The 19,489-nt window shown below is 56.9% G+C and overlaps 1 protein-coding gene across 8 annotated transcripts; it reads right to left on the reverse strand.

Annotated features, from left to right (window-relative positions):
• Positions 1 to 13,494: 13,494 nt before the first annotated feature.
• Positions 13,495 to 18,046, reverse strand: CASTOR1 (cytosolic arginine sensor for mTORC1 subunit 1). 8 transcript variants are annotated; one of them, XM_026484803.4, is made up of 9 exons: positions 17,812 to 17,998; positions 17,123 to 17,193; positions 15,747 to 15,934; positions 15,528 to 15,660; positions 15,142 to 15,268; positions 14,606 to 14,719; positions 14,357 to 14,439; positions 14,164 to 14,258; positions 13,495 to 14,033 (listed from the first exon to the last, which is right to left on the reverse strand). In XM_026484803.4, exons 1-9 carry the CDS (start codon positions 17,922 to 17,924, stop codon positions 13,965 to 13,967), a joined length of 993 nt encoding a protein of 330 aa, XP_026340588.1. In that variant the 5' UTR covers positions 17,925 to 17,998; the 3' UTR covers positions 13,495 to 13,964. The 8 variants fall into 8 exon arrangements, 7 of the variants coding, with proteins under 7 accessions (XP_026340588.1, XP_026340590.1, XP_026340587.1 ...); XM_026484805.4 differs by having other exon boundaries at positions 15,142 to 15,265; positions 17,812 to 17,996; XM_026484802.4 differs by having other exon boundaries at positions 15,142 to 15,265; positions 17,430 to 17,988.
• Positions 18,047 to 19,489: the final 1,443 nt, after the last annotated feature.

Here is a 19,489-nt window from a genome sequence, read left to right on the forward strand (position 1 = left end):
TGACACCTCCTGGCTGGGAGCCCTGCGGGCTGGCAGCCACTTTATGCCCGCCAGGGCGATTGGCCAACACCTCGTGAGGTGGGTGGGGAGGGGGGGAAGGGCAGGCCTTCTGGGAACATGGGAAACCATGTTTCCACAGGCGACCAATGGGCGCTGGGTGCGGTGGCATGCCTGCTCCCCCTCCCATTTTCTTCGAATTCGTTCTTTGCTCTTCGAGGTCAGCCCCACACCCAAGGATGATGCAAACCGCAGCCTCAGCCTTCCTGGGGTGAGCAGGGAGCAAGGGGGTCTGCGCCATCTGCAGGGAGCTGTGCCCAAGTTAGAGGGGAGAGTGTGCCAACTGGGTCCTTGGAGGGCCCGCAGGCCAGGCTTGGCCCAGGAGCCATTGGCCTCGCAAGCCACTGTGGTTTGGGGCTGAGGGGAGCAAGACATCTTCCTTTTTGAGTGCCCTTCCCGCCCTCCTGCTGGGGCTGTTGGGACATCTGTGAGCAGAAACCACCGGGCTCTGGGCACAGAGCCAGACCCAGGCTGGCAGCCCCGAGATTGTGGTTCTGGCCCCAGGACCTGCATCCCCCACCGGGGCTCCCAGCCATCTCCTTTCTCCCATCATGCACTCCCCTTGCAAGCAGGCTTCCTTATCCCAGGCCCATTGCCTGCAGCCAGGCCCTTTCTTTACAGACAGGGTCCTGGGGGCCGGGGGGGGGGGGACAAGAGATGCAGGAAATTAGGGTTCAAGGCTGCTGACATTCTGTGTGACCAGAAGCAAGTCACTTAACGTTCTGGGCCTCAGCGGCCCCACCTGTAAAATGAGGATTCGAAAAGCGTTTCCTCCGCCAGGCTTGTAGCGCTGCCGCTGTCATGGACATAAAAGGCAAAAGTCCTTTGAAGGAAAAAAGAAAGATGAAAGTCTAATTCCAAGTACTCGCTATTGAGGGGTAGTGTGGGGGGCGGAGGAGATGGGGAAGCTGTGAGCTCAGAGGCGAAGCCAGGGTGGGGGAGTCACCGTGGTGACGGTTGGGGACCAGGTTTCACTTTCTCTGAAAGATAGAGATTGTGGGTTGGTCCTGTGCTTCTCGCAGACCTCTGAACGTCAGAGTGAAGGAACCCTGGAGACCACGCCTCTCTAGTCAACCTGTTACTCTGCTTAGGGTCAAGTGAGGCCGGGGCCAGGGCAGACGGGAGGCGGAGAGGCCGCCCCAGCATATCTACCAGGCCTGGAAGAGGGCCCTTGTCCTGCACCCTCAGGAGCCTGGTGGGGAGGAGGGCCTCAGGAGCCCGGGGAACCTGGGTGGGACCCCTAGAAGCTGCCAGCTGGGGAAAGCTTTCCGCCTGTGGAGCCTGGACAGGGAGAGCTGAGGTGGCCAGAAAGGGGGAGGGCCGGACACCCTCCTGTCCATTGCTGTCCCCGACACCTGTCCTGACCAGCAGGGTTGTTCCCACCTGCTCTCTCTTCTGCAGACACGTTCACCATTACTCATTTATTTGTTCAACGAACTTCTATTTGGCCTTGCTCTGAGCCAGCCACTCCCAAGTGCTGACGATCCTGTAGCGGGCAAAACCAGACCCCCTCCCACACCCAGGAGGCTGTTCCTCACCTCCCACCCACTCCCCGGCACCCCAGCATGGCGCTCACCGCGCACACCATTGCCACCCCCAAGGACCAGTTCTGGATTCTCCTCCTGAGAATGTCGCTTCTGCTCAATTCCTCGTCTCGGTGCCCACCCCCACAAGACCATTTCCTGGGGCCCATGCCAAGCCTGGATCCTTCTTCATTTCATATCCCTGATCTCATCTTGCAACAGGCCTGAAAGGGAGAGCGCCCGGGGAAGGGATGCTTTGGCTCCCTTGAATGAGGAAACTGAGAAGCTCAGGGCCCGGCTCCGGGCTGGAGAACCACATCCAGCAGGAGAGCGTCCTGCCCCTCTCGGCAACTGCAGACCACCCTCCACCCTCAGGGGAAAGCTACACGCCTTTACTTTCCCGTCCCTGCATTACCCTGGGTGGAAACAGTTAAGACGAGGGGGCACCCCAACCCGGGCTGTCGAGTCTGAAAGACCGTGCTCCGAGCATGCAGCTAACCGAGGTGTGGTGAGCTGGCCCCAGGGCCCGCGGCCACCAACAGCAAAGAGGGCTTAGATAGTCCTTAGCTCGGGCTGCCGTAACAATGGAGCACAGACGGGAAGTCTTAAACAACAGAAATGTATGTTCGCACCATCCTGGAGCTAGAAGTCTGAGACTGAGGGGTCAGCAGGATCGACAGCATCCTCAGCCTCTCTCCTTGGCTCGTAGATGGCTGCCTTCTCGCTGTCTCCTCACATGGCTGTCCCCCAGTCTGTGTGTCTGTCCTAACCTCCTCTTCATAGAAGGACACCAGTCATATTGGATTAGGGCCCCCCGCCATGACCTCATTGTACCTTACCTCTTTGAGAACCCTATCTCCAAATGCAGCCTCGTTCTGAGGGACTGTGGGGTTCTGTCTTCAACACAAGAATTGAAGGGATAAAATTCCACCCATAACAGCTTGCGAGAGGAGGGCATGGTTGGAGGGCTGCAGGGAGTGCGGACGATGGGGGAGTGTCCAGAGCTCGGTGGGAGGGGACAGTGATGTGCAGGAGGACAGGGAGTGGCCCCAAGGTGAGGAGACCCGGCTGGCCAACCGAGCAAAGCATGAGGGGAAGATGCGTCAGCGTTTCTGGTGAGGTCAGCGCCCAGTGACGTCCCTCTCGCCGGCAGGAAGGGCTTGCAACACGGCCCAGCCAGTATAAATAGGCTCCCCGACCACAGGCCCGGGCTGTCCCCTCTTCCCCGGGGCCACGTCAGCTGGGTCCGCGTGATTAGGAGGGGGAAAGAGGACTGGCTTGGTTCCTCAGAACTGCTGTTCCCCTGTCTTTCCGGCCCACACCCCGCCTGTGGGGCTGTACTGCTTTAAATGCAAGGATAGGACCTGGGGAGGCCTGGGGGTGGGTCCAAACTGGAGGCAGGAGGCCACTCATCTGGGAAGAGAGACAGTGACCCCTGACCTTCTAGACTAGGAGGTAGACAGCAACCCAGTTACCAGTGCCAACCTGCTTATGAGCCCAGTGTCCTTGGCCCAGTCGCATCTCCTTTCTGAGCCTCAGTTTCCCCTGTGGACTCAGGCACAATTTAACAATCAAGACGCACTGGAGGAGATTATGCTAAGTGAAATAAGTCAAGCAGAGAAAGACAATTATCATATGGTTTCACTCATTTATGGAACATAAGTAGGAAGATCGGTAGGAGAAGAAAGGGAAGAATGAAGGGGGGTAAACAGAAGGGGGGAATGAACCATGAGAGACTATGGTCTGGGAAACAAACTGAGTACGTCAGAGGGGAGCGGGGTGGGGGAATGGGATAGGCCAGTGATGGGTAGTAAGGAGGGCACGTATTGCATGGTGCACTGGGTGTTATACGCAAGTCATGAATCATGGAACTTTACATCAAAAACCAGGGATGTACTGTATGGTGACTAACATAATAAAAAATATTATTATTTTTAAAAAAAACAAAAAAAGTAATCAAGGGACCAACAACCCAAATTTAAAATGGGCAAAGGAGGAGGCACCTGGGTAGCTCAGTCGCTGGCCTCCGGCGCTTGGTTTCAGCCCACGTTGTGATCTCAGGGTGGTGAGATGGAGCTCCGCGCTCAGCAGGGAGTCTGCTGGAGGTTCTCTCTCTCTCCCTCTGCCCTGCCCCCCCCCACATGCGTGCTCTCTCTCTCTCAAATAAATAAATAAACCTTTTTAAAAAATAAAGTAGGGGCAACTCAGTGGTGGAGTCAGTTAAGCCTCCAACTCTTGGTTTTGGCTCAGGTCATGATCTCAGTGTCCTGAGACCGAGCCCCCTGTCGGTCTCCGTGCTCAGCTCCGAGTCTGCTTGTGTTTCCCTCTCCCTCTCCCTCTGCCCCTCCCTCCCTGCTCACTCGCGCTCTCTCTCTCTCAAAAATAAATGAATAAACCGTAAATCTTTAAAAACATAACAAAAGTAAAAATAAAATAAAATGGACAAAGGATAAACAAAGATATTTCTTCAAAATAGACCAATGGCCAATAAATACATAAAAAGCTGCTCACAATCATTTGCATCGAAAATGCAAAATCAAAACCACAATGAGATGCTTCTCCATACCCCCTGGGGTGGCTACCGTCAAAGACGGACAGTAGCAAGTGCCGGCGAGGACTGCGGAGAATCCGAATGCTCACATACCGCTGGCGGGAAAGCCAGATGGTGCAGCCGCTCTGAAGACTGTCTGGCGGGCCCACCAACGCTTAAACACGGACATGTCATACGTGCAACCGTTCCACACCCACATGTACACCCAAGAGAATCGAAAACAGACGTTCCCACGAAAACTTCCACACAAGTATTTATAGCAGCATTTATTCACAATAGTCAAAAAGTGGAAGCAACCCAAATGTCCATCAACAGAAAATGGATTTTACGAATGTGGTCTATCCAGACAATGGGGTCTTACTGAGCCACAGAAGGAATGAGGTCCTGGTAGGTGCTACGGTGTGGACGAACCTTAAAGCCACGAGGCTAAGTGAAAGAAAGCAGTCACAAAAGGCCACATGTTGTACGATTCCTTCTGTATGAAATGTCCAGAATAGGGAAATTCATGGAGACAGAAGGCAGAGCCAGGCCAGGAGGGGTCTGAGAACAGAGAATGATAGCTAATGGGCATAGGGGTTTCTTTTGGGCTGATGAGAGTGTTTTTGAATTAAATAGTGGGGATGGTTGCACAATCTTCTGAACTTACTAAAACCCACTGAATTACACACTTAAAATGAGAAATTTGATAATATATATTTTGCATCTCTATTTTTAAAAATGTAATGGCATGGGGCGCCTGGGTGGCTCAGTCGTTAAGCGTCTGCCTTCCCAGGGTCCTTTCCTAGGATCGAGCCCCGCACCGGGCTCCCTGCTCTGCTGGGAGCCTGCTTCCTCCTCTCCCACTCCCCCTGCTTGTGTTCCCTCTCTCGCTGGCTGTCTCTCTCTCTGTCAAATAAATAAATAAAATCTTAAAAAAACATGCAGCGGCGAATGCTACGAGGACAGTGAGCGTAATTCGGTGACTAATGCACGCGAATGCCCGGCGCGAAGCTTGTGCTCCAGAAATACCCGCCAGCCGGCCAGTCACCAGGACGGACAAAGGCGCACTTTTGCTTATGTCATAGGCTGGCTTTGAGGACGATTGGGAAAGATAATGTTACATAAACCTTGGGGTGAGCAAGGACCTACCAGGGCTCTCCCCGTGAGGTCAGTGAGGTCACCCTGGGCTGGAGGATCCTTTGGCTGAGACCTGCCACAGAGTTCTTCTGGGACTCGGTGTGTCCATAGTGGGGGAAGCCATGTGCTCCGTGTGCCCAGTGGCTCCCCCAAATTGGGTAATTGAGCCCCCTTCCAGAGGCCTGAATACCTATTCAGGGAAGTGCAGCAGAGAGAGAGAGAGAGAAGGAACTACCTTCTGTTCAGGAGTTTCTTACTGCCTGCGGTGGTGGGGGGGATGGGGGGATGCGTCCACTCTGAGGGGGGAACCAGGAGTTAAGAGCGCTGTCCTGCTATCCTCTCCCTGATTGGCCTAGAACAACCGCCCCTTCACCACCCTGAGTCCAGGGTCCGCTCTGTGAGATGAGGGGACAGGAGACATGAATACAGAGGGCCTAGAACCCTACAGAGCCCCATGGGGTCCCTTAGTGGCTCTAAGCACTGAGATGTCACTGTAAATAAAAACAACCTTAACCATTAAGCAAGAATCAGGAAGTCCAATGGACTCCTGAGTTTTCTCACGATGACAGGATACAATGCCTGTTTTGAAACATCACATTCTTGCCAAAAATGTTCAGGTGCCTCAGGCATGTGCTGTTTGCCCCGTGATGATAATCAGAGATGTTTCTGGAGCTCTTCTGTGTGCCCAGAGCCGTTCTGAGCATTTACTTCAGGCTGACTCTGTGACTCCTCCCAGCCATCCTCACAGAGATCATTGTCTCCATCCGGCAGGTGGGGAAACGGAGACCTGAGAGACGGGGCCTTGGTGGGAGGTCGCACAGCTGGGAGGCAGCAAAGGCAAGTTTGAGTCCAGGCAGCTGTCCTCAGCCCACGTGACTGGCCAGTGCACCGTACACACAGTGGCTTGCCCAGAACTGATGCGGCGACATAGCTCGACGAGCTTGAAAACACATGGCTCTCACAGTGGGACGATGGAGATCCACTTGGTCAAGGGCCAGCTGGTGGAGGAGGATGGTATTTCTACAAGTCTGGGAAGAAAATGCCAGTTTAACTGGCAGAAACGCGGGAAAGAGATGCTACAAATTCCACGTGGAGGGACTGGGTGAGGTGCCGAGCAAGCAAGACGGCATAGGTCTGGTTTAGAGAAGAGCAGGTGTGGCTGGAAGTCTAACAGAGAGGGAGGGAGGAAATGGAGCCACCCACAAAATGGCTTTACTGCCATTGCAGCCCCTCTGGGGGGCTTGTACAACACAGCCTGGTGCCACCCTCTCGTTTAAAACACTCCCCTGGCTTCACATGGACGTTCAGTAAGGCCAAGGTCATTACCACAGTCACCAAGCCCTGCCCACCTCCCCTGCCTCACGCACACCTCTCAAGCCCAATGCCTTCTCTGACCTTCCTCAGTCCCTCAGGGGGAGCAGAGCTCTCACCCCATGGCCTTTGCATATGCTGTTCCTACTGTTTGAATCTCCTCCTGCTGAATGAACTGTCACCCAGTCCAAGCTTTACCGCTTCAGGGAAGCCCTCCCTGACCTTCCTCCTCCCCAGGCTGGTCCCTGCCCACCTCCCTCAAATTCCAAGAGGGTATGCGCTGTAGTGGTGGTTTCCCGTGGCCTCTCCAGAGCACAGCACAGGCCATGTAATATAGTAGGTGCTCAATAAATCCCTAGTGACCGGATGAATGCATGGCCAAGCAGATGTGGCCATCTGTAGGGGGCCCAGGAAAGGTCAGCTGTGGCTTCCAGGCTGTAGGATCCAGATGTGCGCCTCCCACATCTAGTGCACCTGCAGCCAGGCCTCCGGAAGTGCAGGCCCACCTCGAGGCTGGGCAGGACCAGGTTCTCTTGGAGCCTTTCTCATGCCTTCTCTTGGTCACCTTGCCCCAAGGAAATCAGAATTATATCACTCACAATACACCAAAGCACGTGATCTCTTTTTTTAGGAAGCCTTGATTTTAAAGACGCTGACTTTTTCCTTTATGATATTTTTTTTAAAAGTGAATTCAAAATATATTCTTTCACCCACTGCAGATTTCAACACTTTCCTGGAAAACAAGCTGAAAAAGAAAAAGACAAGGCATTTCTCCTACTTCCTTTAAAGAATTCACTTCAGATTGAATTCCACAGAAGCAGCACCTGACAGCCTCATAGAAAGGGGCCAGTCTTCACTGGAGGGGACAATCCTGCATTTTGCAAAATAGACACATCATGGTGGCTTTTCAGTCCCTCGTTCAACCTATTTTTAAGTAATTCACTCTGCATGTCAGGCACCAGGTTAGGCATGGGGTATATATCAGCAAGAAAGAGTAGGCTTCCAGGGAAGTGAATTCGTCGTGAACGTTTTTTATATCCAGGTCTTGAAGGGTGAATAAACACTCAAGCCAACATCCAGCATGTGGAGGGATCTGGAAACCCACCATTGTCAGCCTGCTCATTTCTCACCCCAGGTCATAGGAGGGAGTGCCCAACCCAGCCTGGGCTTCGTGGAGTCCAGCATTGCACCTGCATCCTGAGCAGAACCAAACAGAATCCTTCCCCAGGACTGATGTCAGACTCAGGAGACAGGCCACCCTTACACGGCCAAGGTTTCTGAGCTGGGATGTCACCGGTCTGGCGCTGTGAAAAGTCACTTTCCTCAGCTCCACGGGGTGGGGTACGGTTCTACTAAGTGGGTGAGAACGTGGTCGGCAGAGCCAGAGGCCAAGCAACTGCCCTGAGCCCCTGGTGTCTGCCTGAAGCCAGGAGCAACTCCACAGCGAGTCCCAGCTACACAGGACAATGATGTCAGTCTATTTTCTGCTGGTTGAGCTGGTTTCCTGGCACTTGCAGTGGGGAGTCCTTTGTCCTGCCCCAGTATGAGGATGGAAGCAGGAGGGGTGGAGAGGCTGGAGGGAGGAAGTGGGATGGCCTTGGAGCCTTCTCTTGGTGCCGACTGCTGCAAAAGCTCAGAGACTTTGCTCAACAGAGAAAGCAACTGGGGAAAGATGGAGGGAACCAGCCAGGGTCCCCATGGGGCTGTCTACAAATGATAGCCCGGGTCCCAGGGGGAAGTCCGGGACACAGAGGTGGGACTCACTAGCAGGGATGCCTGGAGGAAACGACCTGGGACAGGTGCTGTGGAAGACCTGCCTTCTTCCTCTTCTTATTCTTGGGGAGATGCCAAGGAAACTCTGGGTGTTTATCTTGATAAGAAAAAAAGAAACGGGGGTGGCTCAGTCGGTCAAGCGTCTGCCTTCAGCTCAGGTCATGGTCTCAGGGTCCTGGGATTGAGTCCTGCCTGGGGTTCCATGCTCAGTGGGGAGTCTGCTTCTCCCTCTCCCTCTGCCCCCTCCCCTCATGCTCTCTGTCTCTCTCAAATAAACAAAATCTTCAAAAAAAAAAAAAAAAAAAAAAGAAACGAAGAAACACCCTGCCCCTCCAAGGGGAGAAAAGGCCATCAAAGCTTGCTCTGTCCAAAGGCCTACTGGTGGACATTCGATGGGTGATGGGGATGTGGCCAGCTGAGGCCAGGCCACTCCGTCCACAGAAAAAGCATGTAAGAAGGAAGAGAAGCGGAATATGGCAGTAAACACAAATGTTGGGTCCCCCTAATAGCCCAAGGTGGGAACCCAAATGTCCATCAACAGATAATGAATTTAAAAAGTGGTATGTCCATACAATGGAATGTTATGCAGCCACAAAAAGGAATGAAGTACTGATATATGCTACCACCAGACGCACCTCAAAAACATCAGGCTGAGTCAAACAAGCTCGAGGCCAAAAGTCACATATTATATAATTCTGTCTACACGAACTGTCCAGAACAGGGAAATCCACAGATAGGATGCTGATTGGCAGTGGCCAGGGACTGGTAGGAAAGGGAATGAGTGACTATTGACGGGTGTGGGGCTTCCTTTGGGAGTGATGAAAACATTCTAGAACTATACAGGTGGTAGTCGCACAACACTGCAAATGTGCTAAATGCCACCGAGCTATTCACTTTAAAACGGTCGGTTATGTATTATGTGACTTTCACCTCAATTTTAAAAATTCTTTTTTTTTTTTTTTCTTAAGGCAGAGCTTAAAAACGGGGCAAGTCCAGGGAAACCAAGGGACTGAAAAGCAGTGAGTCAGCTGCAAGGGGGCAGGTGAGAGTCAGAGGTCTCCCGTAGCCCCTCCTGTTACTGCTTGGTTAGCACCTGTCCCAGAGCTCTTGTTCGTTGACTTAGAGAAGGCTCACCTCAACGTCGAAGGCCAGGGCCTGCCAGCTCAGGACAGGCCCCAGATTTGGGCGGGAGCGAGTCTAGGGCAAGGCACAACAGCAGAGCAGCCAGAAGAGCTGCTGCAGCCAGGACGTCTCCAAGGCAGACCTCCCGAGCGAGGCTCTGCCCAGGCTGGTGGTCGGGGAGGGAAGGGACACACTAAGACTTGGCTAGGGAAAATTCACTTGTGCAGCCAGACAACACGGACACCAGCAGGAAGCCTGGGAAGCACAGGTGAGGCCAACTGTGGGCTGAATTAGGAGCCTGGGAAGCAGCAAGGGCCAGGCTGTGGAGGATGGAGCTGGTGTGTGTGTGTGTGTGTGTGTGTGTGTGTGTGTGTGTGTGTGTGTGTGGCGGGGGTATTGATGTCTCTGTGTCACGGCGGACAGCCAGGACAGAGGGGCAGAAAGCCAGGCCAGACTTTCTTCAGGCTGCCGACAGAGGAGGAGTGGACAGAGCAGTAGGAGGGAGACCGGGGAGGCTGAGGCCGCTGGGGTGGAGGGCGACGGTGGAGGGGTGGAGGGGGGCGCCCAGCACAGCCCAGCAGTCCCCTGGAGACCGCAGGAAGCTGGGCCTCCCGAGACTAGGGAGAGGCAGGAAGGCCTGAGAGGATGTGGGTCGAGAGAAGGAAGGTAGACAGGAGGGCGCACAAGGACACACATGTAAACACGAAAACACCGGATGCAGATGCACACACCGGCACACGTGGACACACAGACACTGCCCCGCCACAGACGACAGCAGAGATACAGACACCAGCACCAGCCACGTCCACGTGTGTGCAAACAGGCAGATGCCTCCAGCCACGTGTACGTGGGACGCGCGCAGAAATGGAGCCAGGCACACCGCTGACGTTCAGACGAGATCAGATGCACGTGCGGCTGCAGACAGAGGCACAAGGACACACTGGGACACACGTGTGGACAGACAGACACACACACTTTCTGGCCGAAACAGGCACGTCTGCAGAGACGCTCACAGAGGTCTGCGCTGACGGCCAGCACGGAGCCCTGTGCAGCACCCACATCGGCAGCACGACCAACCCCCCCCCCCCCGCCGCCCCGAGAAGGAAGCCCCAGGCACCCCCATCTGAGGCACCCTTGGCTCCAGAACCCCAGCACCGGGGCACGCCTGGGAAAGCGAGACAAACCACGGCCATTGCCCAACACACCCACTGGCCCCAGCCCAGGGTCAGGAAGGAGCCAGGGCCAGGAGTCGCGTGCCTGCCCACACATTCACAGCCACCGGCAGCAGACACCCAGCCACCGACGCAGACAGCTGGGATTGCGAGGGATCTTGCAAAATCATCCCCATCCCTCAGGGTTCAGCTTAAGTGTCCCTTCCCCCAGGGGATGTCCCCAGGCTATGGCCACGGTTAACCTTTTTGAAATCCGGTGTTGCCCTGCTCAACTCTGTGACCTCAGGCAAGTCACTACACGTCTCGTGTAAAACAGGGGGTTAATGAGAACATGTGTTGAATACACGAGTTAATGGCGCACATCCCCTCCCAGTTCTTGCGCAGATGGGGGAATCCGCTTCCCCGTATTCAGTCAGCTAGCTGCAGATGGGGCTGCCCTCCCGCCTCCTGCCCGGTCCCTTCCCTCCAGATGTCCAGCTGGGACATCCAAGAAGGTATGGGTTTATTCTCCCTCCTACACAGGACCAAGAAGCTAGCTTCCTTGGGACTTGGCAACAAGCATGGGACCATACAGCCCTGCCTGGCAGGGGTGGGGATGAGGACTTTATACTCTGAATTTCTGCTCCAGTAACTTCAAGGACTTAACAGGTCATTCCCTCTGCATGGGCAGGTAAAACCTGTGAGCATTGAAATGAGCCTCGACTGTCTCTGCCCGAGCTTTCCTCATCTCCGTCCCCACCCAGCCAGGAGCACCACCCCCCCACCCCGGTTCACATCTGCCCAGCAGATGCCAGACACTGGGCTGGCAGTCGGAGGGCTGAGAGCACCTTCCTACTCCCCAAGGGACTGTGGGCAGGGCCTTCCCCAGGCACAGGCTGCCATCTTTATGAGGATGGGCACTCAGGCTCTGCAGTCTGGGGCCTTGACCCTTGCACTCAGGAATGGCTGTGCTGATGTGGACAGGTGGACGGGGGTGCCCAGGGTTGGAAGGACAAGGACATGGGCTGTGTGCCAATGAACACCCCCAACCTTAGTTATGAATGACCCAAGCTGAGCCCAACTCCAGGCCTGGGCAGACCAGACTGATTTCCTTTGTTCTAGAACTCTCCAGGGGCCCAGGTAGGATAAGAGGTGATTCTATCAGGCTCCACCTCAGCCTGGGACAGCTTAAGGCCTGTCTATCTGATGGCACCGAGAGCATTAGCCACGTATGAGGTCCAGGGTCACGTCGCCCTTTCAGATGAGTGTGACCCAGTCACCTCCCAAGCCCTGTGCCCTGACCCTAGGTGGCTCCTGGGGTCCCTGGCAATCCCAGAGCAGATCTCCCCCTTTGTAACCTGTTGACAACCAAGCTAACCCAGTGACTTCCAAGCACTCTAATGCCCTGGGAGCTAAAACCCCTCCACACAGACTCACACACATGTGGCAGAGACACACATGGGCTCTAGGCCTGGGTCCAAGTCGGACTAGCCCCCTTACCCAGGCCAGTCCTGTGGGCAGCCCCAAGCACCGATGCCGGATTAGGGCCTGGTTTGAGGGACTAGGCAAAGCCTGATGCACCCGGAAAGCCAGGATAACAGAAACACCTAAATCAGGCAGTGACTCACAAGCAGACAGATGGACAGACCCCCCTCCCCTGAGCTGAACGTGGGGCCCAGGAGCTCTCTACCTGCAGGTCAGGAGCCCTAAGGATTCTGGTTCTACAGCCCCCACTTAGCCCAGGACATCCTTCGAGCCAGGGCCCAAGGTGTGCCCTCGAGAGAAGCCAGAACTCCCTCTTACCCCCAGAAGTCAAACTACAAAGCAATGACCCCTTCCCAGCACCAGGAAGTAGAGGGGTCCTGAAGGAGCTGCCTCCTTGATCTTGATAGACATGAGGAAATGGAGGCTGAGGGGAAGGGGCTGGTCTAGGGTCCCCGACCGCTCACTCACCCAGCTGGGCTGCGCGTTCTGTTCCCGTGACCTGCAGCCCCTGGGTTCCCAGAGGCAGGGCGGGCACACTGCCAGATGCCTGGCCCCCATTCTGGCTTTTCTGGGGAGCCACTGTGACCTCTGAATACGCCGAAGTCACACCCTTCTTCCCTTCCTGAGTGCGGGCGGGTCTGGGCTGGGGGTACCTGATAACCTCCCCGGGACATCTGTAGGGTCCCATCTGGCTCACAGTGGAATCCCAGTCTCACGAAGGAGGCAGCCCTTCTGTGACAGGAAACCTGGGCCCACATGTGCTGAGCTTCTGGCCCAGGAAGGCAGTCTCTGAAGGCAGAGTGGGTTCCGGGTGACCTCCGGGCCCCTGTCCTGTCCTTCTAGCCAGGGGAAGCCCAGTGCCTGGACTCCCAGGTGCCCACTCTGGCTGGCCCCCTCCCACTACTACTCCAGGACAGCCCTGCTGACAAGAACTAATTGATCTCTTGGCCAACAAGGACTCCTGTGAGGGACCTCCAGGACTCAGGCATGGTCCAAGAGCAAGCAGGCAGCAGCCCGGAAGAAGGGTGCTTTTGGGCCCTCCTTGAGGGGTTCTGCAATAGGCCAGTCACATCCAAGGTGGCAGGAAAGGCTGGAGGACCTCCAGGTGGAAGGGTCTTGAAGTCTCTAACCATGTTCAGAACTTTCTGGGATATTCCAGAAGCAGCAAGGAAGAAAGAGGCTGGGCTTCAGAGGCAGGCAGCCCTGGATGGGAATCAGGTGATCTTGGCTAAGTCACTTCCCTTCTCAAAGGTTCAGTTCTCCCCGAGGTGAGAACTGAGTTAGGTGAGCCCAGCCAGAGCCAGCTATACAGGGACAGACCAGGACTTCAGGCAGACGGGCTGGGAGGAGCAGCAGAGCAGCCCTGCCCGAGCTCAGACAACCCCCATGGACCACAGCCCAACCCTTCATAACTACAAGCCCTTTATTAACAAGTCAATAAAAAAGGGAGAAAGATGTAAAAATACTTTTCTCGGAGGCCCCCAAAGGGGCAGGCACTGTCAGAATCACCTGGCCAGGGAAGGCAACCCAGCCAGAGGCAGAACGGAAATCGGGGCCCTATCTAGGGAGCAGCTGGCCCAGAGCGCTGAAGGGGGGGAGGGCTCGGACCTCAGGCAGGGACTGTGCAAACGCTGAGGCCGCGCAGGGAGTGATGGGGTAAGGGGTTCCCAGAGGAAGCCCAGAGCACCGTGTTCCCCTGCGTGGGCAGACACGCGTGTCCACGGTAGAGCCGGTGCCTGCACGCAGCTTACATACAGAGAGCAGAAGGAGGGGTCCCCCCGCAGGAATGGGGGTGGAGAGGGCTCATCCCAGAGCTTGAGGAAATAGCTTAGAGAAGTCTCTGGAAGCCTGGGGCGAAGGGCGAGCACGGAGGCCTCAGGAGCCCTGGCCGTCCTGCCGTCGCTGGAGGACCTCAATGGCACTGCCGATGCCGTCCTCAGGCACCTGTGGGCAGGTGGGCGGAGGGAGGGGTCAGGGCCATGCCAGCCTCCCAGCCTGAACGGACTACATCCTGCACCCTCCCCACCCTCCTGGGTCTCAGCGTCCTTCCAGGAGCCCAACCCACGGCGCTCACCAGGGCATGGTCAAAGTTGAAGGTGCTGATGTAGTAAGCGGAGATGTCGGCCGCAGCCAGGGGGCCTGCGATCTGGGCCACGATCCCACACTCATCTGAGGGTTACGGGCGGGGGGGAGTCCATGTGGTGGGTCATCCTGGCCGCCCCCCCAGGTCCTCCCCGAGTGCCCAACACACAAGAGGCAGCCCTCACCAAAGCCCAGGGGCTGTCCCCCGATGCGCACCATCCTCCACAGCTCTCCCGAGGAGCTGGTCAGCAGGAGGTCACTGGGGAACCTGCAGGGGCAGATGGGTAGTGGGCAGGGCACCCCCCCCCTCCCTGCCCCAATGTGAGCCCCTGGAACCAGGGTGACCTGGTGACCTCAGAGTCTCACACTCCGCCTCCTCCCTCCCTAGGGCTGGGCTTGGGATCGGTGGTCCACGGGGCTTAGGAGTCGCATACTTTTTCTGTGTCTCGGCGTCCATGACGATGGAGATGTAGCCCTCGATGAGGGAGAAGGCGAAGAATGTAATGGAGCTGGGTCCAGGACCTCCAGAGGCTGCCTCCTTGGGCGCACTGGAAAAGGACAGGAGGCTCAAGTGCTCTTCGGGGCACCCAGCCCACTGCATCTTCTCCCTTCCCTGGGCTCCTTTCCTCTCCTGTCTGAGGGCCCTGATCTCCTGATGGTGTCAGGTGGGGCTAGGACAGGACTATGGATCTCGCCTCTTCCAAAGACACTGGACACCAGGGCTGGCGGAGGGCCAGACCAAGCCATGGCCCGGGGTTGTCTCAGCTCACACTGCAGGAAAGGGTGGCAGCTACATTGGGGTCTTCCCTGAACGTCAGTGAGGGGCACACAGGTATCGCAGGCTGCCAGGAACCCACGACACAGAACAGGGCACACAGTGGCAGAACTGAGGGACCGGAGGGAGGTGGTGGGACACAGCACAGGGAACAACGGTGGGAGGACAAAGAGACAAGGCGCAAACAAGGCCCACCTGTAGGAGTAGAAGAGGACATCGATGAGTGTCGTAGCAATGGCTGGCAGCGTCTCTGGGTCCAGTGTGAGGACACAGAAGCGGTTCTGTGGGCTCTGAATGGGATGCACGGTGGGGCTGGGCCCTGCTAGGAGGGACCAGGCAGCAGCTGTCAGGGCGACTGTGGGCTGGGGCGCCCCCTGGTGGCCAGAGAGGGAGGGGCCTGGGTGGGGTGTAGGGTCGTGCTCTACAGGAACCCACCTCTTTTCTCCACCACAGCTCCCTACCTTGTGAGGCAGTCAGTGTCAGCTGGTATCCCCACGCCCACAGACCAACCCTCACAAGGGAAGGGCCCCAGCGGGAAGAGGAGGCCCTGCCTAGGTCTGGGTGTCAGAAGGTAGCCTCACCATGCTGAGAACGGGGAAAGCCATTACTGGAATCATCCCTGGCAACAGGCACAGGCTCCCCGCCCACTTCTCGGTAAATGTCGAACTCCTGGGATAGTGTGTGGATCACCACAGACAGGTCCTGTTCCCGCACCTGGATCACAGAGGGATGACACATCACATGAGGCCCCAGGCACCCGTGCCCACTCTGCCCCGCACAGGAGCCTGCCGAAAACTCACCAGGATGAAGTCTGTCTGGTAAGTGGACAGCATCAGCACAGACACGTGGTGCTCCGCCAATGGCGCAATGACTGAGCGGGCGATTTTGGTGACCCCAGCAGCCTGCACTGCTGCACCACTGTGGGATGACACATTCAGCACCAGCCATGTGGCCTCAGCCACTTGAAGGAACTCAGACGGGGGTAGCTCTGCGAGCAGGAAGTATACAGCAGGTCAGGGCCTATCCGGCTGGCCCCTGCCCCTCGGTTTCCCTGTCTGTGCCAGGGGCGGGGGGGTGGGGTTCTACCAAGGTAAGGGCAGGTCTGGAGACTGGGGCTGTCTCCCTCTCCCAAGTTCTGCTCCTGAGAACTACACGTATGCAAGGACTGAGAAGTGCTTCAGGTGCTAGCCTACTAGGGATGGAAACCTCCCAGTTAAGACTGGAGCTCCAGATTCAGACAGACCTCGGTTCAAATCCCAGCCTCACCATTTACTTGCTGTTGACCTGGGGTAAATGATTGAACTTCTCTGAATCTCAGTTTCCTCGTATGTAAAACGGGATGAGAGCATGTACCTCACGATAGCGTTCTGCAGATTGAGGTTTTATACCACACGGAACCACCAGGGGGCACCAGCAAATCAGGCTAGCAGAGGGATGCCCTTCTCCCCGGGCAGACCCAGACTTTCCTGCAGTACAAACAGGGAAACTAAGGCCCGAAGGGCTGCAGTGGAGGATGGGCCAAGCCTCAGTTTCGGGGCCTGAGGCTCCAGGCCTGTGAGGAGGGATCGAGACGGCAGGAGTAGAAGCCAGATGTCAGCTTCAGGGACCAGGGAGAAACCAGGCTGGCGTCCAGTCCAGAGTAGGAGCCAGGGCCCGGGTGGCTGCTAATCTCCCAAGTGCAGCCAGGAGGCCCCCCAGGACCCTGACGTCGGCTGGCTGCCTGCTCCTGCATTCCTTTCCCAACCCTCAGACTCCTGGAGTTCCCAGACCAGCCAAGGAGGGGGTGATCGGCACCAGAGAGAAAAGACCAGGGAGAAATAATGGCCAGGGGGACATAACTGCCACAGGAACCCCCGATTCTTGCCCTGAACTGTAACTGAGGCTCTGCTACTGGCCTGAGGTTGCTAAGTGCCCTTCACAGCCCTGTCTATAAAGTTCTCACGGGATCCTATTAGATCAGAACCGTAACTATACCCATTTTACATAAGAGGAAACAAACAGCTCAGAGAGAGGAAGTGACTTGCTCAAGGGCACACAGCCAGTGAGTGGCAGATTCGAATTCGAACCCAGACCCATCTGCCTTCAAGGCCCCAGCTCTTGCGACTTTGGATCCCAGGATCTAGTGAGAATCCCACAAAGAGGGGAGCACGACATCCTTCCCCAGCCCAGCCCCCACCTTTGAAGCCCTCCTCGTCCACCATGAGCGTGTAATCCTCAGGGGTCTCCGTCAGGCTGAAGAACTTGCACCTGGATGGGGGTGGGGGGGCATCTTCAGCCTGGGTTGGGCGGAGGGGGCGGGCAGGACTTCGCTCCAGTTCGCCCAGAAGGACTCCTGCTGGGCGCCTCCCTGCCCCCTCAAGCCTCAATTTTCTCCCCAGGCCAGTGGGGTGTGGGCCTCATCACCGGAATCACGAACTGTTTTTCGCCTCCCAACGTCTGTAGGATCACCCGACCCTCCATTCCGGGAAGGAGGAGAGGCTCACCCGCCGCTACAGCCCTGGGGGCGTTGGACTTCGGGCCCCCTAGACCTGCCCCTCTGACCCGATGGAAGGCGTCTGGAAGAAGCTCCCCGCAGTCGCCAGGAAGGAACTGTCCCCATCTGACACCACTTGGAGTTAAGCATTGCTCACCCCAGGTTGTTTGCGCCTTAACTGGCCCTAGGAGGGGGCCTCATGGGGCCGGATAGGCGGCGGTCCCAGGGAGGGTAGGCCCAAGCCGGATGGCGGCCGCGGGGGGGGGGGTAGGGAGGAGAAGGGCCCTCCCCGCCCGCTTGCTCTCGCCCCGCGGCGATGTTAATCTCCCGACCCCGTCCCGGAGCAACAGCGGAGCCCACCCCCACCTGTGCCCCCGAACCCGGGCGCGCACCGGCTGCGGCGGGGCAGGAAGAGTAGCTTGATGAGCGGGTGGGTGTAGAGCCAGAGACCTGAGCGGGCAAGGCTCAGCACCCGCACCCGGTGCTCTAGGATGTGCAGCTCCATCACGGTCCGCGCGGACCCGACCCCGCCGCCAACCAGACCCAGGCCGCCGCCGGGGGCGGGGCGGTGGGGGCGGGGCCGGGGGCTTAAAGGAGCCGCTGCGCGGCCGCGTCCATGCCTCCAGCTACGCTGCGGACCCTCCCAGCCCCTCGCCGCGACCAGTTCCCTGACAGCCACGCCCTGAGGGGCGGGCGGCCTATCCAGAGTGGCCACGCCTCCTTCTTAAGGCCAGAGCCTCATCCCTCACATTCCAGCCCGCCGAGCCCCGCCCCTGATGACTCCGCCCCTTTAGCTACGGCTCGGGGATCACAGGCTGATCCCGCCCAGCTTGAGTCCTCCAGGCCCCGCCCATGCCGCGCCCCCTCTCCGGGGCTCCGCCTTTTCCGCAGGTCGCCTTCCTCGCTGGGGTCCGAAGCAGGAGGGAGGTATGGAATGGTTTCTGTCCTTCAGTCTTATGATTGATATCCTTGAAGCTCCGAAGGGCCGCGGGACGAGCGGGAGCTCAGCTAGGATCAGAGTGCTGCCCAGAAAACTTTGGAGCATGGAGGGGTAGGGGTAGGCTGTGCAGCCCGGGTCACTCTGTGATTCTCTCCCAACCTTCCTCCCTCTTTCCCTTTATGGAAGAAGACCCTTACCCACGAGGGTCACAGAGATAGGGAGGGCCCCAGCCACTTATATTTGAATAAGATACTGTGAGGTAGGGGGTGAAGGTGGCCAGGCTTGAGACCCTTCAAGACTAAGTGTTTGGGGGGCGCCTGGGTGGCTCAGTAGTTAAGCGTCTGCCTTCGGCTCAGGGCGTGATCCCGGCGTTCTGGGATCGAGCCCCACATCAGGCTCCTCCGCTATGAGCCTGCTTCTTCCTCTCCCACTCCCCCTGCTTGTGTTCCCTCTCTCGTTGGCCGTCTCTCTCTCTCTGTCAAATAAATAAATAAAATCTTAAAAAAAAAAAAAAAAAGACTAAGTGCTTGGGCCAGGGATGCTCAAAGCCCAGACTTCAGGGGACAGGCCCATGCATCTAAGGCTCACTGGGCACTCAGATCTCAGACCTGAGACTTGAGCCCTGTTGAGGCCTCCCAAAGCCTGCAGCCATTAGCAGAACCGAGGTGGCCTGAGCACATGTAAACTTGCTTCATGCCCACGGAGGCCCCCAGCACTGGCAGATGCCCCAGATCTGAGGCTTATTAGACCAACTTGGGGTCATTTCAACATTAGAACTGGGTTCTGCTCAGGCCGCCTCAGGTTTAAGAAGGCTCCAAGGCTAAGCAGGTATCAGCACACCTAGGCCCTATAGCAGGACAGACAGAGCATGCTGGGGGGGGGGGGTGCTTTGTCTGGCCTGAGCATCCTCAGGCTTCAGATCTGAGGCTTTGAACCAAACAGGTTAAAACCAGCCTTAGGCCTGACTGGGACCCAGCAGGCCTACACAAGCCTCCTGCCTGCTCAAGAACCTGTACTGTAGTGGATGGAAGCTGGGCAGCACCCTCCCTCCCTGGACTCTTTGGCTCAAGGGATTCCTGTGGAATACTGCAGCTGCCACATCCTGGCCTGTCCCCTGGAGAGCCAGGGGG

Source organism: Ursus arctos, unplaced genomic scaffold (genome assembly GCF_023065955.2).
Source record: "Ursus arctos isolate Adak ecotype North America unplaced genomic scaffold, UrsArc2.0 scaffold_34, whole genome shotgun sequence".
NCBI classification, from domain to species: Eukaryota; Metazoa; Chordata; class Mammalia; order Carnivora; family Ursidae; genus Ursus; species Ursus arctos.